We start from the raw sequence: 27,668 nt of genomic DNA on the forward strand, positions 1-27,668 counted from the left end.
TATTTCTGTAAACCAAACGATGGCTCAAACAATGAAGATTGTGTGTATTGAGTGGGGGGGAGGGTGGAGTGTTCAGCAAACTAAATTTCGTCAGAGAAAAGCAATCAGCAGAGATTTTGAAAAGAAAAGCCAAGTCTATCTCTACTCTGAGTGTAAATTTTAGATGTGCTAATTAATAAATTTTGCCAATTCTAAATGTAGTACATGAATGTATTTATGGTGGAATGATCTTTGAATCTGTCTTCTTGATCTCTATTTATCTATTTGGTAGTCTGGACCAAACTCCCTCTGCAGATCCCAGGTCAACTATTGGATTGTGCTCAGAAACTGCAAGGTTGGCACAAGAGGAAAAAGACATCCTCAGCTCCATTTTATCAACCCAGGAATGCCCAAGAACTGGCGGGCTGAAAGACTCTGTCAAACTCACTTAAATTTAAAGAAAAATCCAGAGGATTAATTTAAATAAAAAATACTCTAATTTAAAAAGATACATAAAATCAGTGATTTCAGGAGTCATTTCCCTTTGTGAAGACCTGACGTAGATGCTTTAATTTGCCCTGGGAGCTGTTCCTCTGAGGTTTGTAGTGGTTTGAAGGCAGTTTATTTCTCCTGTGTCTTTATTTACTTTCATAAATAATCCAATGGTCAATTTAGAAATGCCTGAAAAGACATGTTAGTCATTGAACGCTGCTGATCTAGGTTAAGCATTTGTGATAAGGCACTTATTTCAGAAACTGATCTTTACCTAGTCTCATACATAACTAATCCCGCTGGTACTGTCCTTTCAGTAAAATATGACAACAATAAGACCATAGCACGTAGTAAGCAGGGCTCCTGGTGCACTGTTGGTGTCCCTACATCAGGACCAGAAGATCTAGTTTCATATCCCATCCCAGGAATTAGAAGAAACTCTCATGATGCAGTTTAACAGTCTGATTATAAGCCTGAGAATCCTTCCACTATATCCCTTCAGATGACGGTTTGCCTTCCTAATTACTTGCCGCCCCTGCACACTACCATTTTATGATTCATGTACAAGAACACCCAGATCCCTCCGCACCACAGCATTCCATAGTCTCTTGCTATTTAAATAATATTCAGATACATAAAAATGTTACAGGGTGTTTGACCTATCATGTCTGCATTGGCTCCCTGTAACCGTGCACAGTTTTCTTTTTCAAATAACAGTTTAATTCCCTTTTCAATGCTTGGATTGAACTTGCCCCCACCATACTCTCAGGCAGTACATTCCAAACCTTAACCACTCACTTCGTGATTTTTGTTTTTCATCACATCACTTTGGCTTCTATCTGCTTTTCTATTCCTCTTGCCATCTCATCTTTTTGCACATTATACTTCATTTGCCAAACCTTTGCCCACTCACTTCATCTCCCTGAATCCTGTTTGTATTCTCATTGCAATTTACTTTCTATCCAATTTAGGCTACAATACAATTGCTTCCTTCATCCTAGACATTAATATTTATTAATTTATGGATTTTAAATAGTTGAAACTCAAGCACTGACTACTGTGGCATTCCAACAGTTTGTCAATCTGAAAATGACCCGTTTATCCTGACTCCCTGATTGTTGTTAGTTAGCCAATCCTCAATCCACACACATATATCACCCCCAACACCATCAGCTCTTAACTTCTGTCTTTTAACAACTTTTATGTGGTGTTTTATCAAATTCCCTGTGGGTCAGGTACTTCCCAGATCCAAGAGATCCTTGGGGATTGCCTGGGAAGTTTAAACTTCTAATGGGCAATTCCCCTGCTCTCCAGGACCCTCCAAAATAAGGCTCCAATTCTGAGTAAGAGTCAGCAACTGGATAGTTTCAGCTTACTGATCTACATTGTTAACCAAGAGATGTCAGGCAGGGGAAAAGACCAGCCCAACACCTGGCTAATGATATAACTGACCCCAAGTCTGCCATACCAACTTACTGCTGACCAATGACCTACCCACCCCCAACACTCCTTTAAACTGAGCCTGACCTCAGCTCCCTGCTGTATGTCTAATTTCATCCATCATTCGAAATGTTTCCAAAAAAGAAAGGAAGAACTGTATTCAACGATAATAACTTTTTTAAAAAGAATGCAAAAACTGCACAATATATCTTACACATCTTATAAGAAATAAGATAATTATATCTCAATTTTAAGATAAAATTAAGATATAATTTTATCTTAATTCCAAACATTCCTGGCAAATATAACAACTCTATTCATGATGGGAGGAGGGAGATAGAAAGCAGGCTACTATAAGGCCAGGGCCAGATTTTCACAGATATATGGATCTCCACAGGCCTTTAAAAATGGAGGGCTGGATCTGGATTCAAAAGTCTCACCCCCTGTTCCGACTGATCCCATTTGATTGGTGAGGGAAAGGTGGCGGGCATGACTTACATATGAGAGAAACCCCACAAAATCCTCTGCCAACTTGCAACTTATGCTCCAAACCATTTGCCCTTACACCTTCCATGCCAACTCATCAATATCTACCACGGAGAATGCTCAGGAGTCCTGTTGAGATTGAATAAATTGAAGGTCTAAACATCAAATCTAGTTTTTCCTATAGGGAAAAAGCATGAAAACATTCATGAAAGCCCATTCAAAACTGTAAAAATCCCTTAAGTACTTAACCCCTTGTAAAAATAGTCAGATTTGTACTCATAACCCCACATCAAACATTGATAATCTTTTAATAACTTTTTTGAGCTGTCAATCAAACATGCACATTACATCACCCTGCTGGGATAATTACAGGTTGTGTAAAGCAGCCAAGCATTTATAATGACATATTTGGGGTAATGTTAACAAATAGCTATTGTAATCGCTTGTACAGATATTTTCAACCATCACTGAAACAAGCAGGTGTTTCTTTTAATGGGCTGGGGGATTTAAATAACTTCACAGCCTAACAGTTCGGCAGAACTTACCTACCCTTCACAAGCTTTTACTTTTCTCCCATAAATTTGTGGCTCCCACAGTGCAGGATCACATCCTTGCTACAGTGAAAATAGGTTCTGTTTGAACCACTGAATTCAAGTGGCTCTGCTGAATTGAGGTTTCCCTCATGTGTGAGTCATGCCCTGCCACCTTTCATCCACCAGTCAAAATGGGATCAGTTGGAAATGGAGGTGAGACTTCTGAATCCAGGTCCTGCCCTCCAGTTTTAAAGATCTGTGGAAATCCATCTGCAAAAATCTGGCCCTGGCTTGTAGCATCCTGCTTTCTATCTCCCTCCTCCATCATGAACCGAGTTGTTACATTTGCCAGGAATGCTTGGAATTAAGATGAAATTATATTTCATTTAAGTCAGTAATTGTGCAGTTTTTGCATTTTTTTTAAAATTACTATCGTTGAATATAATTCTTCCTTTCTTTTTTGTAAACATTTCGAATGATGGATGAAATTAGACACACAGCAGTGAGCTGAGGTCAGGTGCAGTTCAGATATGGTTGCCAGCTGATTGTCCCTGACACTGAACATCACATCACTGAGGAAACACTTTCCATGTGAAAAGGAAAAAAATTATTTCATCTCTTCCAGCTATCTCATTTAAATAATGGAATTGTACGAAAATGATATTTAACTGCAGATTGCTCTCTGGGAAGTCATTCCGTTAACAGTTCCTACAGCCATTAACAGCCTGTTTAAATACTCTTCTGTGTAATTTATGTTGAGTTCCTACTTGCAAGCTTTAAGACACTTTAGACAGTTAGGCAACAGTAGGTGCCTTAATTTACTTCCTTTTCATAATGCTGTAACTTCAGGTACGCAGCAAGGGGTCATTAACACCTTAGCTACAGTTGTTCACTTATATTGTCTTCAGCGGACCAAGATCATTGACGGATAAGTGCAGGGGTGGAAACCTCTGTCCCACAAGATTAGCATTAGTGCAATGCAGATTACCAACATTTAACTTGCATAGCACATATGAAGAATTACAAAGGATACATTGAATTTAGTGCAGAAATAGACCATTTAGTACAATTGCTCCATACAGTGGTTTATAGATCACACAAGTCTCCGTCCATGTTTTATCATTTACCTCTAACAGCCTAACCTTCTCCATCTTTCTCCCTCATCTTTTCTGCATAAATGAATCTATGGATTCACCCCAATCATTCCTTGGGTTAACAGGTTCCATATTCTTATCACGCTTTGGGTAAAGGTATTCCTCCTGAATTCCTTTTTGGATTTATTCGTGCCATTAGACTGGTTTCCCCACCAAGTGGATAAGTCTTCTCTGAAACCTAATTTGACTCCAAAGCAAAACTTGTTTCATCAAGTTCTGACTCCAGATTTAGACTGTATTTACACTATAACTGGTGTCAATGGACAGTAATGTTCAATAGAAGTTGAAACGACTCAACATCATTGACTGACCAATTAGAAGTGAGACTTATCATTCAGGAGAATGTATTGCAAGAAGTCTCACAACACCAGGTTAAAGTCCAACAGCTTTATTTGATAGCACAAGCTTTCGGAGCACTGCTCCTTCATCAGGTGAGTCCATGATATGGAGGTATCATGGAGAATGTATTGTTTATCCTCTGATTGTCCACCCATGCCTGCCATCTGTTTGGTTTTATTGAGCAAATTAGATGGGCAACAGAAGGAAATGTAGTGGGTAATCAGTTATGTTGGATCCCTCCTCATATTTGCACTTGTCCTCTTTTCACAGTCCGATAAAGGATGAGGGGGTGATCACATGGTGGCATCAAACATTCCATAATCTGTCATTATGCCTCATTGACATTTCATAATCACCCAGGTATAAAACTGATACTCCTGGTTCTAGGTACTAACTTGGAGGCAAAATTTCCTTTTGTTATTTGTTGACAGATGTAGGTGATGCTGGTAAGATTGTCATCTGACAAAGGTGTTTTTTCTGAACCATTGAAGTGTTTGTGATGCTGGCGTGAAGACATTCCAGGATTTTGATCCAGTAGCAATGAAGGAAAATAGATATACACCCAAGTGAGTTTAAAGTGTCTAAACTGTACATTTACTGGCACTGTTCATAACATATTGGCCGGAACTCTACCATCTTACCTGCTGTGGAATTGGAGTGGGCGAGGGTCCGACAATGGCAATCTCACTCAAGCAAGGCTGTAAAATCCTTCCTATTGTTGTTTAATTTTTATTCCTTTTTTTGCTGTTGCCACCTGCTTGACCATCTCTCTTTGGACAATTTGCCAATGGGCTGCCATTTGCCTCCTGGAGTATGTTTTTTTTTATTTTATGAGGGTAGCAATGAGCTGAGCCCCAAAATTCTCTACGACTACTGAAAAAAACAGCTAAGATTACTAGGGACACGGCTTGTCCTTACAGTGTCTCCTCCCTACCCTGAGGGAGATCATGTGATTTTGGTGCAATCCATTTATAGCTGGAAAAGTTAAAATTGAATAGAAGCTCACAGATTTAGCAGCAGAGTTAGTGTGATAGCATTATTGGCTCAGTAAGAGTTGCAAATTCTGGCCTAGTCAGTGATGCCCACATCCTGTGAAGGAATAAATTAAAAAGAAGCTGTGCAGCATCCCTTGTTGGAAATCAACACTAAGAATACCCCAGAGGCAATTTCCAATGAAATTTGCTTCCATGGGGTATGTTTATTTTAGATCAGTGCCTTTCGACAACACTATTTGATAAGCAACAAATTTAACTCACGTACTGCAATGCCCATTTGATCCAGCAATTCTCAACAATTATAGTTTTATTCTATTTATGGCCAGTTATTTGAAAGGGCATTAATTTCAACGATACAATTGTTGGTACAGACATCCGAGTCAATGAAATGCATTTATTCCTTGTAGTTTTATGGCTGGAAACCTGGTGCTGTCAAACCTTTAAAATGAAACAAAATTCAGGAACTTCTAGATATATCTTTCCTAGCTTAATGATCTATAATATAAATTAATATAGATTAATATAGATTAAAAGGGTTTGAATTCTGCAACCATCCGTCTAGCAATAGGTCAGCAAATCCCCTTGGAAAAATGGCACAGGTAAGGATTCTGAAATCTCATTCATCCTGAAAAATCTCAGCAGGTCTGACAGCATCTGTGGAGAGCGAATACAGCCAACATTTCTGGATGGCCCTTTGTCAGAGCATCCTGACTTGAAACATTGCCTCTATTCTCTGTCTGCAGATGCTGTCAGACCTGCTGAGTTTCTCCAGCATTTTCTGTTTTTGTTTCAAATTCCAACAACTGCAGTATTTTACCTTTATCTTACTGAAAAATGGGCAACCTCCAAAAAGCCACAAGACAAACACAGTCATAGCCTTGCAAAAGACTGGTACGTTGCCATAAGTTAGGAAGTAAATCTGCATCACCCACTATAGGAAATGAGAATAAATTAAATGATCCAAAGGCTCAGCAGCTTTGAACCGAATAACATCTCTCTGAGCCATTCAGTGATATGCTGTCATGCTTGGCAACACAATGGCAATATGCAGCCACAAGACTGAACAATGGTCGATGGGAGGGCTACCTGTAATGTGGGCTGTTTGATTGTCAAACACACAGTGGGTTCCAAGGATGTGGAAGGTTAGTAAATATAACCGCAGACCAGGAGTGTGACACTGCTTAGGGTAGGATAGATTTATAGGATCGAGACAGCTTGTGCTTTGCAAATCCACCAATTACTTTATGTCAGCATGTTAATAACACCACAAAATTGGCTTAGCTCAGCGGCTGCTCAGTATATTTGGCTAGACAATGTTAGAATAATCTCCAGTTGTCACTTTAAGTCCCATTATTCCACAGGATTTTAGATTCCCTTCACACTTTGTTTTATGAATTATGAAAGGTCAATTCTGGCAGTCAGCAGGAAATTCTGGGACACCTGCGGCATTTGAAGTTAATAACCAGCACAGTTACAAATCATCTCTATTTGACAAATAATAAAATGAAGGCAGTTATTTTAATTAAATGTAATAAAAGTATTGAATGAAAACACCATTTAAGCAGTATCACCAACGCTGTCTTCTCCAACAACAGTAATGCCACTCAGTAATGCTTAGCCAGGCATATGCACTGCACATAAATCTGTATACATTTTAGCTCCTGAGATGGTGAGATTTGATATTGCATCTGCCTTGGTGTCCAAAGTTATTTGACTTGAAAGTTGTTGCTGCTTGGCTCTTTAATCTTCCCCATTCCATGGATGGAGCTCATTATAATGGTACTCAGCTTGCTTTCTGGAATACTCATAGCTATCAAATCCATGGTCACAAAGAATAGCACTGATCTTCTTACTGGAAAATTGCCCCAAAATTGGCAAATGTGACCTAAGAATGTGATAGACAGAAAGCAAATCCATAAACTATTAAAATTTTGAAGTCTGAGTGGATTTCCTGTCCATAAAATCCCATTTCCTATGGTCACACGATGGTGTCAGCTATTTTCATTATGAATTCTTATGTCCACATTTATAATGTCAACTGCTTGTGTAAACTTGTCACATTATAGTTACACACTGGGGTAACACTGCACAATTTCAGCTTTGTGTCTCCCAGTGTCTCAACCTGTACTAGAATCCAATATGAGATTAGAATAGCAATACAAGAGTTTAGCATTGAGAGTGAATTATATCGACATACACAATTGTACTTTATTCATTCATGGAACGTGGGTTCAATGGCAAGGGTAGCATGTACTCCTTGTGTAATTTCCCTTGAGAAGCTGGTGGTGAACTGTGCCTTCTTAAACCTCTGCAGTGTGTGTACTGTAGGCACACTGCAGTACTGTTAGGAAAGGGAGTTTGAATCAGAGAATCTCTGCAGTCCAGAAGGAGGCCATTCGGTCCATTAACTCTGCACCAACTCTCCAACACAGCATCTTACCTAGAACCATACCCACCCTATCATATTTATCCCACATATTTACCCTGCTAATCCCCTACCCTACACATCTTTGGACACTATGGGGCAATTTAGCATGACCAATCCACCTAACATGCACATCTTGTGGGAGGAATGATGTGGAGATGCTGGTGCTGGACTGGGGTAAACACAGTAAGAAGTCTTACAACACCAGGTTAAAGTCCAACAGGTTTATTTGATAGCAAAAGCCACTAGCTTTCACATCGCTGTTCCTTCATCAGATAAATGGGAGTTCTGTTCACAAACAGGGCATATAAAGACACAAACTCAATTTACAAAATAATGGTTGGAATGCAGGTAATCAAATTTTAAAGGTACAGGCAATGTGAGTGGAGAGAGCATTAAGCACAGGTTAAGGAGATGCGTGCTGTCATCAGACACGGCAGTTAGTGAGATTTTGCAAGCCCAGGCAAGTCGGGGGGGGTTACAGATAGTGTGACTTGAAACCAAGATCCCGGTTGAGGTCTTCCTCACGTGTGCGGAACTTGGCTATCAGTCTCTGCTCAGCGACTCTGCGTCTCTGCGTTGTCACGTGTCGTGAAGGCCGCCTTGGAGAACACTTACCTGAAGATCAGAGGCTGAATGCCCATGACCGCTGAAGTGTTCCCCAACAGGAAGACAACAGTCTTGCCTGGTGATTGTCGAGCGGTGTTCATTCATCCGTTGTCGTAGCATCTGCATGGTCTCCCCAATGTACCATGCCTCGGGACAGCCTTTCCTGCAGAGTATCAGGTAGACAACGTTGGCCGAGTTGCAAGAGTATGGACTGTGTACCTGGTGGATGGTGTTCTCATGTGAGATGATGGCATCCGTGTCGATGATCTGGCATGTCTTGCAGAGGTTCATGTGCAGGCGCTATGACAATGGATGAATGAATACTGCTCGACAATCACCAGGCAAGACTGTTCTCTTCCTCTGGGGAACACTTCAGTGGTCACAGGCAATCGGCCTCTGATCTTCGGGTAAGCTTTCCCCAAGATGGCCTCATCTGGGATCTTGGGTTCATGTCAAACTATCTGTAGTTCCCACGACTTGCCTGGGTTTGCAAAATCTCACTAACTGTCCTGTCTGGAGACAATGCTCTCTCCACTCACACTGTCTGTACCTGTAAAGACTTGCATTCCAACCATTATTTTGTAAATTGAGTTTGTGTCTTTATATGCCCTGTTTGTGAATAGAACTCCCACTTACCTGATGAAGGAGCAGCGCTCTGAAAGCTAGCGGCTTTTGCTACCAAATAAATCTGATAGACTTGAACCTGGCGTTGTGACACTTCTTACTGTGTTGGAGGAAACCAGAGCATCCAGAGGAAACCCACTGAGATAAGGGGACAATGTGCAAACTCCACACAATCACCCAAAGCTGGAATTGAACCTGGGTCCCTGGCACAGTGAGGCAGTAGCGCTAAGCACAGTGCATTCATGCTATCCGAGAAGTTCAACCCAGAGACATTGAAATTAAGGTAACACATTTCCAAATCAGGATGGTGCGCAACTCAGAGGAAAAGTTGGCAGTGTTGATGTTCCCATGCACTTGCTGTCCCTATCTTTCCAGCTGGTAGAAAGAGAAGCAACTGTGGTAATGCTTAGCAAACTGTCCTAAGAACTCTGACACCTGAGATGCTTAGATCTGGGGCTCCTTCAATATCACAATCGGACAAATGTTGCCTTATTATCAAGGAACGAATTCCCATTCTCACTTCACTTCAGCTGTTTTGGCCACATTTGAACAATTGGATGTAGTGAGTTCTGGAGCCAAGTGGTCCTGATAGAATCTAAAACTGGGCATCGGTAGGTAGGTTATCAGTGAGTAACTGCCACTCGATAGCGCTTGTCAATGACCTCCTTCATCAATGATGATTGACAGGAAGGGGATAAGCTGGTAATTGGCTGGATTGGATTTGCCCAGTTTTTTATGTGTAGGATGTACATGATCAATTTTCCATTTTGTTGAGTAGATGTCAGTGCTGTAGCTCTACTGCAACTGCTTGGTTGTTTCCAGTTCTGGCAAGCGTTCTCAGCACTACAGCCAAGATGTTGTTGGGATTCACAGTCTTTGCTGTATTTGGTGCACTCAGCTGTTTCTTGACATCAAATGGAGTGAAGTCTGCCTTCTGTAATGGTGAGGATCACAAAGAGACAGATGTTTTATCCATCTCGCTGAAGGTGGTTGCAAATGGTTCAGCCTTGTCTTATGCACTCACGTGCTGGTTTCCATCTTCACTGAGGATGGGAATGTTCACAGAGCCTCCTCCTCCTGTTAGCTGATGAATTGCCAAATACTCATGACAGGATGTAGCAGGACTGCAGAGATTTGATCTGTTTGTTGTGTGATTGCTTAGTTTTGTTTGTAACAAACCGACTTTACCTGCATGTAGATACACGTAACCTTGTATTGTAGCTTCATTAAGTTGGGACCTCATTTATAGATCTGTTGATGTTGCTCCTGGCATGCTCTTCCAAACTCACTGAATCAGGATTGATCCCTGGTTTGAGGCTAATGGTAAAGTGAAGGGTATGATAGACCGTGGTATTACAGATTATTTTGGATTAGTTCTGCTACTGCTGATGGCCCACAGCGCCTCATAGGTGGCCAGTTTTGAGCCTTATTTAGCACATTTATTGCAGGATACAACATGGTGGAAAGTGTCCTCAGAGTGAAGAAGGAATGTTACCTCCACAAGGACAGTGCAGTCACCCCTCTCAGTGACGAGCCAAACCCCTCATTCCACTCTGCCAGATCTGCATTAAATTACTCATCGGCTCCTTTAATTTTCATAGTGAAGACCACACCTAGTATTGCATCAGAGGAGTCAAGACCATGGGGTTATCAGCTAGTATTATAAGTAGATAATGAATAATTAAAAATAAAATAGGGTTCTCTTCTATTTTTACTATATTCTGTTAGAATTGCCAAATCGAAAATAATCAATTACTATATTTAAGAAATTCTAATTTAAAACTACATTTGTTTTGTATCTAAGCATGGTTGAAAACACAAATCATTCTTGTTTGGGGAATATGATTACGTGAGCATGTAACATTTGACAATTTAATTATCAGGGTTCAAAACAAAATGTATCTTGGTGCAGGGAAAGAACATTAAATTTTGATCATTCAGGTGTTTCATCGCCAGTCTAAAAAAAATTCCACGTCACAGAGGGATAATTAACAACTTTTTCTGCCTTCGATGAAAATAACATATCTTCTCAATTTTATCCGAGAGTCTGGAAAAATGAACTGAGTGGCTGATCCGAGCTGAAGGAAAGGACAACAGATAACAGCTTCTCATAATGGCAGAGCTGTGTTTTGTCCCTTTGATGTTGCAATAATTAAGTCGTTTGAGGTCCTTGGCAATCTAGTCGCATCAGGTGGCTGAATGTTTTGATCGGGTAATGATTTAATTGAGGAAGAAGGAAATGCAGTCTTTATGAAGTCTTTCAGCATTTTAATTACAGTCCAACATATAGCACACTTAAATTACTATTTTGTTCATTTTTGGGTGTCTATGCATTTATTTTAAAAGCTGGTATATGGACATGCAATCCCAGTAAAGTAATGTTCCTCCCTACAACACTCGTTAAATCAGCATTTCTGTTGGAAACTTCCTGTGGTTAACTTAACCCCAGACACACATCAAACAGCTGACAGGCTGCTCTGTCTAAACATTATTTTTCAAATACTAATTATTTAAAAATCAATTTTCTGTTGCTGTTTTACAATCCATCAATCCAAACAAAATGCCAAATGGAAACAATGGTTGAATAATGTAGCAATTGGCAGATTAGTGTCTTTACGCTATTGGATTAGGTTTAACAGTCATTAGAATTTGTTCATTGAGCAGATGAAGGAATCGGTCTATTTTTCAATCTTGTTTTATATCTTAATTCAGGTAGCTGTTTTGAATTCCGCGGCTGGTAACCGTTGAGAGATTTGACAGCGGGTAACAGGTTGTGAAGTTTGGTGATTGGTAGCAATCTCACAAAAGAACAGAGTTGGAAGTGTCTATTCCCAAATGTCTCTAGCCCATAATCTTGTAAAATGCCTGAGTAACCATGGCAATTGGGGCTGAGAATAACTTTGCAACGTGTGAGGACTGAAGGGCAGCACGGTGGCACAGTGGTTGGCACAGCTACCTCGCAGCGCCAGGGACCAGGGTTCAATTCTGGCCTTGGGTCACTGTTGTGGAGTTTACACATTCTCCCCATGTCTGCATGGGTTTCCTCTGGATGCTCCGGTTTCCTCTCGCAATCGAAAGACGTGCGGGTTAAGTGGATTGGCTATGTTAAGTTGCGCCTTAGTGTCCCAAGATGTATAGGTTAAATAGATGAGCCATGTGTGTGGGGTTACAGGGAGAGAGCTTGGGTAAGATACTCTGGCAGAGAGTCAGTGCCAACATGATGGGCCAAATGGCCGCTTCTGCACTGTAGGAATTCTACAATTCTAAGTTGTGACTAAGTATTCTCAAATTGATGGAGGATGGAATTCTCCACAGAACCATGGCAACTTTGCAATGTGTGAGGACTGAAGAGCAGCATGGTGGCACAATGGTTAGCACTGCTGCCTCACAGCACCGGAGACCCGGGTTTGATTCCTGGCTTGGATCACATGTCTGCATTGGTTTCATCCGGGTGCTCTGGTTTGCTCCCACATTCTGCAAGATGTGCTGGTTAGGTGCATCAACCATGCTAAATTCCCTCTCAGTGTGCCTGAACAGGCGCCAGAGTGTGGCGACGAGGGGATTGTCACAGTATCTTCACTGCAGTGTTAATGTAAGCCTACTTGTGACACTAATAATTAAAGTTAACTTAAAACCTAAAACTTAACAGGAGGTTTTATCTGCAATGAGGACAGGCAATTGTGGGGATGAGTGGAGCATAGCTAGGCAGACAAAAACATGTAGAACCTCCTTACAGACGGCACCAAGTAAATGGTGATGAATGGGGATAGAGCAGGAATGAGCTTTAAGTTTTTTTTTAATATCAAGCAATGTGTGAATCAAGCTTTGAAAACAAAAACAAGGACAATTACCTTTTTGTTATTGTCATTTATATTAATGATTTGGATGAGAATATAGGTGGCATAGTTAATAAGTTTGCAGATGACACCAAGATTGGTAGTATAGTAGACAATGAAGAAGGTTATCTCAGATTGCAATGGGATCTTGATCAATTGGGCCAGTGGGCTGACGAATGGCAAATGGAGTTTAAGTTAGATAAACGTGAGGTGATGCATTTTGGTAGATTGAACCAGGGCAGAACTTACTCAGTTAATGGTAGGCCGCTGGGGAGAATTACAGAGATCTAGGGGTACATGTTCATAGCTCCTTGAAAGTGGAGTCACAGGTGGACAGAGTGGTGAAGAAAGCATTCAGCACGCTTGGTTTCATTAGTCAGAACATTGAATACAGGAGTTGGGATGTCTCGTTGAAGTTGTACAGGACATTGGTAAGGCTACACTTGGAATACTGTGTACAGTTCTGGTCACCCTATTATAGAAAGGATATTATTAAACTAGAAAGACTGCAGAAGAGATTTACTAGGATGCTACCGGAACTTGATGGATTGAGTTACAAGGAGAGGCTGGATAGACTGGGACTTTTTTCTCTGCAGCATACGAGGCTGAGGAGTGATCTTATAGAGGTCTATAAAATAATGAAGGGTATAGATGAGCTAGATAGTTAATATCTTTTCCCAAAGGCAGGGGAGGCCAAAATTAGAGGGCATAGGTTTAAGGTGACAGGGGAGAGATACAAAAGGGTCCAGAGGGGCAATTTTTTCATACACAGGGTGGTGAGTGTCTGGAACAAGCTGCCAGAGGTAGTAGTAGAGGCAGGTAGAATTTTGCCTTTTAAAAAGCATTTAAACAGTTACATGGTTAAGATGAGTATACAGGGATATGGGCCAAATGCGGGCAATTGGGACTAGCGTAGGGGTTTAAAACAAAAGGGGCAACATTATCAAGTTGGGTCAAAGGGACCGTTTCCATGCTGTAAACCTTTGTGACTCTGACTCCCCGATCCATAAATGGGTAAAAAAAAGAACTGAGAGACAGTCGGGCACAGAGAGATAGGATGGGATTTTCCTGGAAATAAGCAAAGGTCCTTGTCGGTCAGGAAAAGCAATGTTGAAGCCTTTGAAAACAATGACTTTCTCCGACATATAGTCCAGGACTTTGAAATAAATATTCAAGGGGTAGTTTCACTGGCAGGGCAGCCGCTGATTCACCCAACCCACCAACAAATCAGATAAACACAAAAAATTGCGGATGCTGGAATCTGAAACAAAAACAGAAAAATGCTGGAAAATCACAGCAGGTCTGACAGCATCTGTAGAGGGTAGAGCCAACGTTGCGAGTCTAGATGACCCTTCGTCAGATCTCAGCTGCCTCACAGTTCCAGGGACCAGGGTTCAATTTCCGGCTTGGATCACCATCTGTTTACACATTATCCGCGTGGCGGTGTGGGTTTCCTCCAGTGCTCCAGTTTCCTCCCACAGTCCAAAGCTCAGCTCTGATGAAGGGTCATCTATACTTGAAACGTTGGCTTTACTCTCTCTCCAGAGATGCTGTCAGACCTGCTGAGATTTTCCAGCATTTTGCTGTTTTTATTGCCTCCAACAACTGAGTCAGCCGATCATCAGGGTGTCTTTTTTAAAGTAGTTCACCCTGGAACACCCCCGCACCTTCCCCAGCACTGCCATTAGGCATTGTCAGGGGGCAGTACCAGGACAGTGCCCGGGAGAAATGCCTGGGTAGTGCCCAGACACGACCATTTCCCCCCGAATTCTGCACTCGCCTGAACTCCTCTGGGAGGGTGCCGGGGCACACCAGTCGTAAACCATGCGGCTCTGCCATCATGGATGGATTGTCTGATGGGCAGGATGACTCAGGTGTAAGGGTCTGATAATAATGTGTTAACATATTCAAATGATGTTCCTGATGTTCCACCTCGTCACTGACACGAGAGGGGTGGTGGGCAATCACGTCATGCATTTAGACCGATGTAAAACGTGACTGCAGTTCTCACGATATTTTCCACTCCCATCACCAAACCAGATCTGGAATGGAAAGTCCAGGCCTCCAGTTGCCAAACACCAGATTGTAAAAAAATCACTGAGGAAATTTGAAATCAAGGCTGCCAAACCTTTGGAGATAACACCCTCACCCCAATTGCCCTCCTAACCTGTCTGATACGAAGTCAAGCACAATGAGCCAAACACCTCATTTCACTCTGCCAGATCTGCAGTAAATTACTCAGCCATCAGTGATCCCTTTTCTGGAGAGCTGGCGAAAACTCCACATCTTCTCTTTCAGAGAATACCTGCCACATCTTGTTCATTTCAGGCATTTGACAGGCCAGCAGCAGCCTTCCCCCTGGGTCCACCCGCTGAGAGCTGCCAACCAGAGTCTGGCAGCTCTACTGGACAGAGGCAGTGACTGCAGCTGGTGCAACATCTAACGGAGGCTTTGGAGGTCGCTGGACCCCAACGCAAAAGTGGGCGATGGTGGGAGAGCGGTTGCATGTTAAACCTCTCAGTTGCAGTCCAGTAATAAAAGATGATCCTAGTCATCACAAGCTCACTTCATTCTCTATTACAACTCCCCATACACACACTCAACACCCAGTGCCACCTGTAACCTCTTTATATATCCCATTGAGTATTATTAAACAATTAACATACAAATTAAGTTTTAAGTAGAAGGTTGCAGTTAGCCCATTTGTAACATCGCGGAGTGCAGTTCATGGGGAAGGCAAGGGGGTGGATCTTAGTAGCAGCTCTCCCCTTCAGGCTCTCGATCAGCTTTGAAGGACCACCGCTCAACTCCAGGAGCCTGCAAGCAACCTCTCACAAGGCTGCTTGTCATGCTTGGATCATGGTGAAATCCCCACCCACATTAATTGCCCAGTTAATGTGGGTGGGGATTTGTATGTCAATTGGCAGTGGGACACCCATCACCTGAATGGGTCCCCAGCTGCCACCCTAATGCCTGATTAAATACCACCAAACACACCAAGGGGAAGGGCATTAAATTCTGATCCATATCTCTCCCTACATTACATAAATTCCCCTGTTGTCGTAAAATAATATCAGCTCCAACAGATTGGAAATTTGCTAGTGCATTTATAATTATAATTTATAACTATACAAAGAGGCTGACATTTGAAAACAACGTATTTCTGCACTTAGTTTATTATAAATGCATAATTATAATTAATAACCATAATTTATAATTATGCATTTATAATTATAATCTAAGTGCAGAAATACGTAGTTTTCAAATGTTTGTCTCTTTGTTTTTATGCAGGTTATTGAAGTATTGTGGTGAAGAGTGTAACATTCTCATACAGCTATTCCGACACCAATCATTTCTGGATGCAGCCCATAGAAAGAAAAATAATTTCAACATATTTATGTCATTAACTTTCAAATATGCTATTTTAACCTGATTTACTCCATAATGTGATGCCTTTGTTGAAGCTGCAATCTATCCTTACCCATTAATGTGTTTCAGTTTAATGGTGCATCTCTTCACTAATCTTCCCTGATTCACGTATCTAATCATTACTCTGTCTAAGTGCCTGTTGCAGCAGCATTTAATTGCATGACATATAACTTTATGAGAGGTCAGGGGAACAGAGCTACACCAACTTGCAATGAAGCTGGTGAACAGAATTAGAAAACACAGGGAAAAGAGCAACAAATTCTACCCAGTTAATATTCCAGGAGAAAGCTCATGTGTAATAAGCTTAACTGTCTTGCAATTTTTCAAATAAGATTCAGCCATTTTAATTAGCTTTTAAAAAAGGTACAACTTAAATTTGAATTCATCAGTGTGAGTTAAAGGTGCTCTTCCTCTGCCAGTGAGGATGCCAGTGTAGGGTTTACACAAAATCCAGGCTTCATCTGCCATGAGATAAAGGTCCTATAGTCCCAGTTGACCATAGGCTGCTCTCCTCTTTGAGGGGGAGAGCTGACTGGTGGCGAATTAATGTGAGGATCATCACGCCTCAGGCGAGGGGGCAAGGTTGAGAAGGTGGGGCCTTCATGAATAACCACAGCCGGCGTGGGAACTGAACCCACAGCTGTTGGGGTTATTCTCCACCTCAAACCAGCCTTCCAGCCAGCAGAGTTAACTAACTCCCTTCTCTTGCTAAAGGCAAAATACTGCGGATGCTGGAGTCTGAAACAAAAACAGAAAATGCTGGAGAAATTCAGCAGGACGGACCATGGAAAGGTCCATTGATCTCGGGTGGGATTTTCCGGTTTCGGGGTGAGTGCGGCCAGAAAATCCCGCCCAGCAGGTCTGACGGCATCTGTGGAGAGGGTTTAGAGCCAATGTTTCAAGTCAGATGACCCTTCGTCATCTATTCTTCCTCCACAGATGCTCCACAGGCTGAGTTTCTCCAGCATTTTCTATTTTTGTTTCCCTTCCTCTGCTAGCTGCGAGCTCAAGGATACAACCCAAATTATATCTTTAGTTTATGGATATTGTATCATTTACTTGTGTTTGAACTCATATTTCGAGACACTTTCAGCTTTAGTAATGTCATTTCCAATTCCTCCATAACATATTTTTATCTGGATTATCCTCATGTAATTAATAACTTCTTTCCTCCTGGAAAGTTTGTTCCTAACTCCTAATTCTTATTTAATAATAAAGTGATGAGAAACTGCTAAGTAAGTTGTCAAGAAAGCTGGATGATTCCTATGTATTAGTACAAAGCTGTTGTTAAACTAAATCCTTCTTGATAGGCCTGTAAAGGAAAATTGTACTTTCCTTCAAAGCTCTTCCTCCACCATCCTTGTAACCATCATTTCCAACAGGGATCTAGACAGTTTGAGTTTGTACTGCTAAATTATTGGTCAACTTTAAACATAACCCCACAAACGATTGATTTTTGAGCCTATTAAAAGGGAAATGCTTGGAGGGAGTGCAGAGGAGGTTTACTAGGCTGATGCCGGAGTTGAGGGGGTTGAGCTATGAGGAGAGGCTGAATAAATTAGGTTTGTACACGTTAGAGTTTAGAAGAATGAGGGGAGATCTCATTGAGACGCATAAGATGATGAATGGGATGGATAGGATAGAAGTGGAGAGACTCTTCCTGCTCAGAAAGGATAGCAGGACTAGGGGGCACAGCCTCAAGATAAAGGGGGGGCGGTTTAGAACAGAGTTGAGGAGGAACTTCTTCACTCAAAGGGTGGTGAATCTCTGGAATTCTCTGCCCGTTGAAGTGGTGGAGGCTGCCTCGCTAAATATTTTTAAGACGCGGGTTGATGGGTTTTTGATAAGAGAGGGGATTAAGGGTTATGGGGAGAGGGCGGGAATGTGGAACTGAGCCACGACAGATCAGCCATGATCTTATTGAATGGCGGGGCAGGCTCGAAGGGCTAGTTGGCCTACTCCTATTTCTTATGTTCTTATGTTCTTATTTTCCCAAACTCAACAGACCAACCAAGCTCTCACTTACTCTTCACAGAACATTCTGCATAGGATCATAGGAATCCTACAGCACAGATGGAGGCCACCCAGCCCATCGAGTCTGCACCAACTCTCTGAAAGAGCATTCAACCAAGGCCTTCCCCTCCACCCTATACCCGCACATTTACCATGGCTAATCCACCTATGCTACACATCTTTGGACACCAAGAGGCAATTTAGCATTTCCAATCCACCTGACCTGCACATCTTTGGAGTGTGGGAGGAAACCGGACCACCCGGAGGAAACCCATGCAGACACGGGGAGAAGGTGCAAACTCCACGCAGAATCAAATCCAGATCTCTGGCACTGCGAGGCAGCAGTGCTAACCAGTGACCCTCTCCCCTCCAACCCCACTCTCGATTCACAGAAATAGTTTAGCATAGGGGTATTCCCTGGTAAAATTTCAAGTCTGTAACAATAGGGCAGCATGATGGCATAATGGTTAGCACTGCTGCTTAACAATGCCAGGGACCCAGGTTCAATTCCAGCCTCTGGTGTCTGCCTGTGTGGACTTTGAACATTCTCCCCATGTCTGTGTGGATTCCCTCTGGGTGCTCCAGTTTTCTTCCACGCTCCAAAGATGTGTGGGTTAAGTGGATTGGTCATGCTAAATTGCGTCAGGGGGATTAGCAGAGTAAATACTTGGAGTTACGGGAGTAGGGTCTGGGTGGGATTGTTGTCAGTGCAGGCTTGATGGGCCGAATGGCCTCCTCTGCACTGTAGGAGTTCTACCGGGTGGCACAGTAGCACAGTGGTTGGCACTGCTGCTTCACAGCTCCAGGGACCTGGGTTTATTTCCTGGCTTGGGTCACTGTCTGTGTAGAGTTTGCACATTCTCCTCGTGTCTGCGTGGGTTTCCTCCCACAGTCCAAAGATGTGCTGGTTAGGTTGATTGGCCATGCTACGAAATTGCCCCATAGTGTCCTGGGATGCGTAGGTTAGAGGGATTAGTGGGTATAATATGTAGGGATATGGGGGTAGGACCTGGGTGGAATTGTGTTTGGTGCAGACTCGATAGGCTGAAGGGTCTCTTTCTGTACTGTAGGGTTCTATGATTCTAATAACAGTTCAGCTAGTCTTTCCTATTTATTCCCAATTTCTTCAGTTTTATCTTGTGTATCTGGTATTTGGATTATTTGCCATCATGACCAATTTTTCCAGGTAAATTTTTCAAAATTCATTTGTAATTGAAAAGTTCAATCGAAAAATAAAGTGTAATCCTCAATCTTTCCCACAACTTATCTCCTAAATTCCAGAAAAGAAGAAAATAAATAGGCTATATTAGTGATCTGATTGCCAGCAGCTTTCATTGCTTTATGTTCATATTATATTAGTGGCTGCAAAGTAATTTACATTATGATAAAAGCAATCTCAGGATATTTTCAATAGAGCCTGCACTGGAGGTGGACTACGTACATTTTACTATTGGCAATAATCAATAGAAAACATGTTGCAATGTCAAATAGATCAAAAACTAAATGCATTATATTATTTAAAGTTTAAATTAACCTTAACCATTAATATATTGAGTTTTTAATGTTCATGTTATCAATATATAATAATCAAAGAAAATTAATATATATATTTAGAAAGTTAGAATTGAAGTAGTGTATTGAACCACATAACATATATTTAAATAAAAACAACCAAAGACAGAAGAGTTGAAATGTGTACTGTGAAAACAGAGTCGAAGTGATTTAGGATTACAGACCTCCAGCCGTTCACGCCAGTGAAATTTTCTGGTCCCGCTGCACTGAACAGAGATTTGGCTGAGTGCCAAATTCTCCGCCCTCACTTGCTGTGGCAACGGAGCACGAATGACCGGAACATTCCGCCCTTTACCTTTTACCCAGTTATCTGTTGCTGGAGATTATTACCTAGGCATTACTGTTGGCAACATTAGCACACACATACTTAGCTGGCCTACTATTTTGTTGGAGATATTAACTCATTTCACTGTCAACAGGTTAACATCTGTATTAAAATACCTGACATAGAAAAATCATAAAAATGCATTAAGCACTCATTTTCTGAAACCCCAAGTCATTTCTAGGCTTATATTTCACAGTTAGTGTTCTTTCTTATTGCACTGTCAGCTGTTGCTAAGCAACGTGCCGTAGTGCACACAGATCATTGTTAACTGAATCATGCTACTGTCCAAAATGTACTGCAATCCTTTGTGATATAATTTCTAAAGATTGCAACATTTTCATAGAAGGAAATTCAAAGGATTTCTTGTTTTGAGGAAATCACAAGGTTATTTGTCGCGGGGTGATTGTCACCGAACTCAATAATACGGTATTTATTGTTGAGGGGTTAAATGCTATTGCAGCCCTCAAATAGTTAATCTCAATATTCCCATCATCTGAAACAATCTTTATACCTAACTGGCTGATCAAACATACATTTGCCCACAATATGTTAAGAAATCGATACGTACCAGCCTACGAATCTCCCTTTCACAATCTCTCTTTATCCTGGAGATTTCTTCTTGGTGCAGGTGGTACACACTCCGTATCTCTGCAGCCTTCATCTTGTCAGCATGAATAGCCTGACTCAACGCTTCTTCCACGTGTTTCTTAGCCCCCTTCAAATCGGAGATCTCTTGTTGTAGTTTGGTTTTCTCAAACTCAAACGTCTTCTTGGCCTCTTCTTTAGCTTCATTATAAAGCATCGTTTTAACTTTGTCAGCCGCTCCATCACGCAGAGCATTAACAAGTGCCTGAAGTCTCTGGTTCTCATTATCTTTTATTTTGATGATTCGGAGAAGCTCACCTTCATGTTGCCTTAACAAAGTCTCTCGTACAGACTGAAGCTCCTTCATTTTCTCTTCGTGGAGTTTGGCTTTGAGTTCAGTTACCAGCACAATGTGCTTGTGTTGCTCTTGCTCTCTGATCAGCCTTCCTTCTTGATTTTTCTCTCGTTCCAATTTGGCAACCTGAAGAACATAACACAATGAACCCAGATTTTTTTTTAGAATGAGTCCTTGTATCTTCAAACACAAAACTAAATTACTTTATGTCCTTTAGTAACAATCATTTGGTTTCGGAAAGATCTAGCTGTGGTATTTCCATTTGTTTGAACTGTGCATTACATATAGAAGGGAAGTAAGACAAAGTAAATACAGCCAAGGAAATGCTTCATAGATATGTTTACGATTTTGCAACACTTATCATAATGAAGGCATCTTGCTTCATTTTTTTGAAACAGATATGTAAATGGCAGCATTTTCTATTGCACAATAACACTTATGTTGAAATTTTTCTGAAATTTTGAGTGGTCCCAGTTAATGGTATTATCCATAATAAAAACAGAAAATGCTGGAAAAACCCAGCAGGTCTGGCAGCGACTGTGGAGAGGAATGTTTCATGTCCATATAACTCTACTTCAGATTTCCAGCATCCACAGTATTTTGCTTTTATTAGGCCCATTATTTTTCCAATCAGGGAATCTACCCATTTTTTAATCTCTAAGAAAATAAAGCATTTTTACTATTTCCTCAAATTTCTTAAGGTCAGATTTACAAACCTGTTAGATGACAACACGTTGAACCCTTCTCAGATATATTCAAGAAATGTAAAATCGGTTCTTGTTAAATTGGAGCATCTGGCAGCACAAGCATTTAATTAGGCATTACTTTGCACCCTTCAAATTCAAAAACCTTTGTGCCCTGACTATCTGCGAGTGTAATCTGATACTTGTGTGGCAAGGGCAATGTGGCATCTGGAAGCTATAGGAACAGAAAGGCTAACTGGTGTTTGAATCAACCAGCAAGTCCCAGATATTTGCAACTCATGACTTAGTCTCTTAAATTCCTGAACTTGTTGGTCAATTAGCACATTAACAATGGTACAATGATATAATCCTTAAAGGCTCTACTCTCACTATCCAGGCTACAACATGCTTGTAGAAGTGTATGTTGCCACAGAAAGCCAGACCCTTTAAGGAGCCAACTGGCTCAATCGGCTGGAAAGACCAGTGTGCCTCAGGTTAGTGCCAACCACCCTAGTGGTTGGCACCCATTCCGATTGGGGTGGATTTGGGATCTGCCTCCATGACCTACCTGTGGTGGAGATTATTTCGCTGTGAGTCAGACCTGCCTTTGGGAAGAGAGCTAATGTAGATAGATAGGTAACACATGGGCAAGATCAGGCATACAATTTCTTTAAGCTGCTGAAACTGTAATGCAGTATTTGGTCACCTTCACCATTTCACCTTCATAACCTTGAACCCGATTGTAACAACTATTTCCTAAGGTCTTTCATAACACAATGAATAGCATTTTGTTTAATTCAGTTTTAGTTTATTTATTAGTGTCACAAGTAGGTTTACATTGTGGACAGCACGGTAGCACAGTGGTTAACACTGCTGCTTCACAGCGCCAGGGATCTGGGTTTGATTCCCAGCTTGGGTCATTGTCTGTATGGAGCTTGCACATTCTCCCCATGTCTGCATGGGTTTTCTCCAGGTGCTCCAGTTTCCTCCCACAGTCTGAAAGATGTGCTGGTTAGGTGCATTGACCCGAACCAGCTTCAGTCTGTGGCGACTGGAGGAATTTCACAGTAACTTCATTGCAATGTTAATGTAAGCCTCACTTGTTACTAATAAGTAAACTTTACTTTAACACTGCAATGAAGTTACTATGAAAATCCCAAGTTGCTGTATGCTGATGCCTGTTCGGGTACACTGAGGGAGAGCTTAGCGTGGCCAATGCATCCAACCAGCAGATATCAGTGATGATAAGCAGCGACACCTCCTCCACAATCGTCCTCAACACCAGTGCCTCACAAGGCTGTGTCCTCAGCCTCTTACTATACACCCCATACACCTATGACTGTGTGGCCAAATTCCCCTCCAACTCCATTTCCAAGTTTGCTGATAACACCACCCCAGTGGGTTGGGTCTCAAACAATGATTAGACATAATACAAGAAAGAGAGAGAATTTGGTGAACTAGTGCAATAACAATAATCTCTCCCTCAATGTCAGTAAAACGATGAAGATAGTCATCGACTTCAGGAAGTGTAGTGGAGGACATGCCCCTGTCTCCATCAACAAGGATGAAGTGGAAATGGTCGAGAACTTCAAGTTTCTAGGTAGCTAGATCACCAACCTGTCCTGGCCCCTCCACATCGACACTATTGTTAAGAAAGCCCACCAATGCCTCTACCTTCTCAGGATACTAAGAAAATTTGCCATATCCGCTACAACTCTCACCAACTTTTACAGGTGCACCATAGAAAACATTCTTTCTAGTTGTATCACAGCTTGGTATGACTCCTGCTCTGTCCAAGACCACAAGAAACTACAAAAAGTCATGAACAAAGCCCAGTCCATTACGCAAACCAGCCTCCCATCCACTGACTTTGTCTACACTTCTTGCTGCCTCAGAAAAGCAGCCAGCATAATCAAGGACGCCATACACTCCAGACATTCTCTCTCCCACCTTCTTCCATTGGGAAAAAGATACAAAAGTCTGAAGTAACGTACCAACTAACTCAAGAACAACTTCTTCCTTGCTGCCATCAGATTTTTGAATAGACCTCCTTCACATTAAATTGATCTTTCTCCACACCCTAGCTATGACTGTCACATTACATTCTGCACCCTCTTCTTTCCTTCTCTATGAACAGTATGCTTTGTTTGTATAGTGCACAAGAAATAATACTTTTCACTGTATACTAGTACATGTGATAATAATAAATCAAATCAACTCAAATCAAAATCTCCAACAAGCGAGAACTAAATCATATCCCCTTTACAATTAATGGCATTTTCTTCACTGCAAACTCACACTATCAACATCCTAAGAGTTACAGTTGACAAGAAACTGAACTGCACTAATCCAATCAATACTGTCACTTAAAGAGTAGGTCAGGGGCTGAGAATTCTGAGACTACTAACTCAATTCCTGAGTCTCGAAGCATGTCTATCATCTACCAAGGCACAAATCAGAACTGTGATGGAAAATTCTCCATTTGCCTAGAGGAGAGCAGCTTTAATGATACTCAAAAAGCTTGACACCATCCAAAATAAGACAGTCCACTAGGTTGGGACCCCATCCATCACTTTAAACTCCCACCCGTCACCACTGGCACACTGTAACTGCAATGTATATAATCTACAAGATGCACCACACCAACTTGCCAAGGCTCCTGCAACATCCCAAACCTGTGACCTCTACATCCTAGAAGAACAAAGACAGCAGACTCAGAGGAACACCATTACTTGCAAGTTCCCCTTCTAGCCACACACCATCCTGACTTGGAAATACATCATCTTTCCCATCATTGTTGCTGGGTCAAAATCCAGGAATTCCCTTCCTAACAACACTACAAATGTACATATACCACATGGACTACAGCAGTTCATGAAGATAACCCACCATTTCCTTCTCAAGGGCAATTCGGAACGGGCAAGAAATCCTTGCTTTACCACTGATGCTCACATTGCCTGATCAAATAAGGCAAAGGATCCATGGCACCAAATGTCTGTTTTCAGTCTACATAATTCTACACAGTGTATATTATGCCTTCATTTCACACTTTTACAAACTATAGGCAGAACTTTTCATTCCAGAGACTAAGACAAGAGGTGAAAGCGAAATTCATCCTGACTACCATGAAATCTTGTGCTGTTCAACCAAGAAAATCATACTGCTGCAAAAAATGCACCCCAAGCTTCCCACAATTCTACATAGTTCCTTATTTATAGTGAATCAGTTGGTCTGCTGACTATTAAATCACTCTGTGATTGGTTCCATGTTTTACTGCATCAGCTGACCCTTACATCTTGTTCCCATTGGTCACATTACATCCAATACAAAGTTGTCACTGGTTACTTCTCAGGACAGTAAATTCTGCTTTCCCCTTCCTTTCTGAGTGTTGCTGAAAGACATCATAAAAGCAAAATACTGAGGATGCTGGAAATCTACAGAGCTCTGAAAGAGAGTTGTATGGATGCAAAGCATTCCTCTCCACAGACGCTGCCAGACCTGCTGGGTTTTTCCAGCATTTTCTCTTTTTATTATGGAGAGATATCAGCCGCCTGTCACGCAAGCTGAGCCGAGGCTAAGCACAGGGGAGGGTGAGAACGAACCAGGACTGGTTCTCGTGGTGGGGAGGCCAGGAAGTGACCCACCACGCTGTCACTTCAGAGGCTTCAACATCTAGGCACAATATTTAAATGGCAGCTGGACAGCCATTCACTTTCCACTCTGCTCCCTGACTCCCCGCTCCAGTCCTGGTTCGTTCTCACCCTCCCCTGTGCTTAGCCTCGGCTCAGCTTGCGTGACAGGCGGCTGATATGTCTCCATAATGAAAAGAGAAAATGCTGGAAAAACCCAGCAGGTCTGGCAGCGTCTGTGGAGAGGAATGCTTTGCATCCATACAACTCTCTTTCAGAGCTCTGTAGATTTCCAGCATCCTCAGTATTTTGCTTTTATGATGTCTTTCAGCAACACTCAGAAAGGAAGGGGAAAGCAGCATTTACTGTCCTGAGAAGTAACCAGTGACAACTTTGTATTGGATGTAATGTGACCAATGGGAACAAGATGTAAGGGTCAGCTGACACAGTAAAACATGGAACTAATCACAGAGTGATGTAATAGTCAGCAGACCAACTGATTCACTATAAATAAGGAACTAAATAGAACTGTGGGAAGCTTGGGGTGGCCCAGAGTGAGGCCCCAAGTTTGGAGTAACAATGTTTCTTTATTAAACACGTTCCTTGATTTATAAGTTGGAATAAGTTTTGTTGTATTTTGATTAGCTGCATTTTGAAGAATTTAGAATGAGATACCAGGAAGAAAGGTACCTCGCCAAGTGCATGTCATTTATGTATAGTCATGAAAGATAATATTCTAAATTTTCACTAGCTAACTTTGGAGGAGGGAGGGAGTCAAGATTCTAGTGTGTTGGGCTTTTAATGAGCATTCATGAGATGCAAATGAAGTTCCGGATATAGATACATAAAACACTCAATCCGTCTTTAAGCCATCATGAAAGTCGTGAGAATATGATTCCGAGCTGATTTCTTGACATTGGGAAGCTGTTTTTAGCCTCCCACTACATCTTGCTCCACTGCTACCACGACTCCCGCTATTGGTGGGAGCCGAACGTTCCATCCTCACACAGCAACACACAGTCACTTTTATCATTGAATAATCCCGGTGAAAGGCCAGCCTCTCCTGTACAGTGTAACATCAAGGAAAAACATTACTGCATAAAATTGTGAATTATCGACTAGGTTAGATCAAGTTTGGATTTAAAAAATTATTGTAAGAGAATGGGAAGACTGAATGAACATACATAAATCTGCTAGAGTCATAGAGATATACAACATGGAAACAGGCCCTGCTGCCCAACTCATCCATGCTGTCTAGGTTTCCTCAACTTAACTCGTCCCACGTGCCTGCATTTGGTCTATATCACTCTAAATCTTTCCTATCCATGTGCCTGTCCAAATGTCTTTAAATGTTGTAATTGTACCTGCCTCTACCATCTCCTCTGGCAGCTCATTTCACATACGCACCATCTTTTGTGTGAAAAAGTTACCCCTCAGGTCCCTTTTAAATCTTTCCCCTCTCATGTTAAATCTATGACCTCTAGTTTTGGACTCCCCTACCCTGGGGAAAAGACATTGGCTATTCACCTTACCTATGCCTCTCATGACTTTATAATCCTCTATATGGACATCCCTCAGCCTCCTACGCTCCAGGGAAAAAGTCCCATCCTATCCAGCCTCTCCTTACAATTCAGTCCCAGTAACATCCACATAAATATTTTTTGATGTAATGTTATAATCCTAAAATAACAATCAAATTATATCCATTATTCCTGTTTATAGTCTAGAACTTCAATTAAATTTGTTTCTTAGAAGGATTCTGGCATTGTGCGATGGTTTGTAGTGTTTATAGGCACAAGGAGGTACTTCAGTCTTAGGACTTCTTTTCTGCATGTAGACATCCCTCTTTCCTTAAGAGTGTAAATGGAAGGTTGTGCTTGTAACTCATTGTGCTGGTGCGCATAAACATCACACCACTCTGGAGTGGACACATTGGCCAGGATCTTCTGGTCTCGTTCACCCACCACCAGTGCCAGTGAGAATGGGGAATTTGACACTCAGCAAAAGCTCCATTCACTGCAGCCATGGGTGAGGTCGGACAATTCCGGCTATCATTGGTTCAATTCACCTCAAAATTAACTAAATACTGTAAGCAGTGCCCTCTCTAAGGCTGAGATAGTCTATGAATGAAGAACGCTCCTTCAATTACAGTCTGGTGCAGTGCA

At 41.7% G+C, this 27,668-nt stretch overlaps 1 protein-coding gene across 1 annotated transcript in view; it reads right to left on the reverse strand.

The window, feature by feature from the left end:
- Window positions 1-27,668, reverse strand: part of jakmip3 (Janus kinase and microtubule interacting protein 3) — a 212,800-nt gene that overhangs the window by 178,080 nt on the left and 7,052 nt on the right. The window contains exon 2 of the mRNA XM_080205603.1: window positions 20,820-21,317. Coding sequence (XP_080061729.1) covers window positions 20,820-21,317 — 498 coding nt within the window. The remainder of the gene's footprint in view (window positions 1-20,819; window positions 21,318-27,668) is intronic.

The sequence above is a fragment of the Carcharhinus amblyrhynchos genome, chromosome 17 (genome assembly GCF_965287045.1).
Source record: "Carcharhinus amblyrhynchos chromosome 17, sCarAmb.v2.hapA, whole genome shotgun sequence".
Classification (NCBI taxonomy): domain Eukaryota; kingdom Metazoa; phylum Chordata; class Chondrichthyes; order Carcharhiniformes; family Carcharhinidae; genus Carcharhinus; species Carcharhinus amblyrhynchos.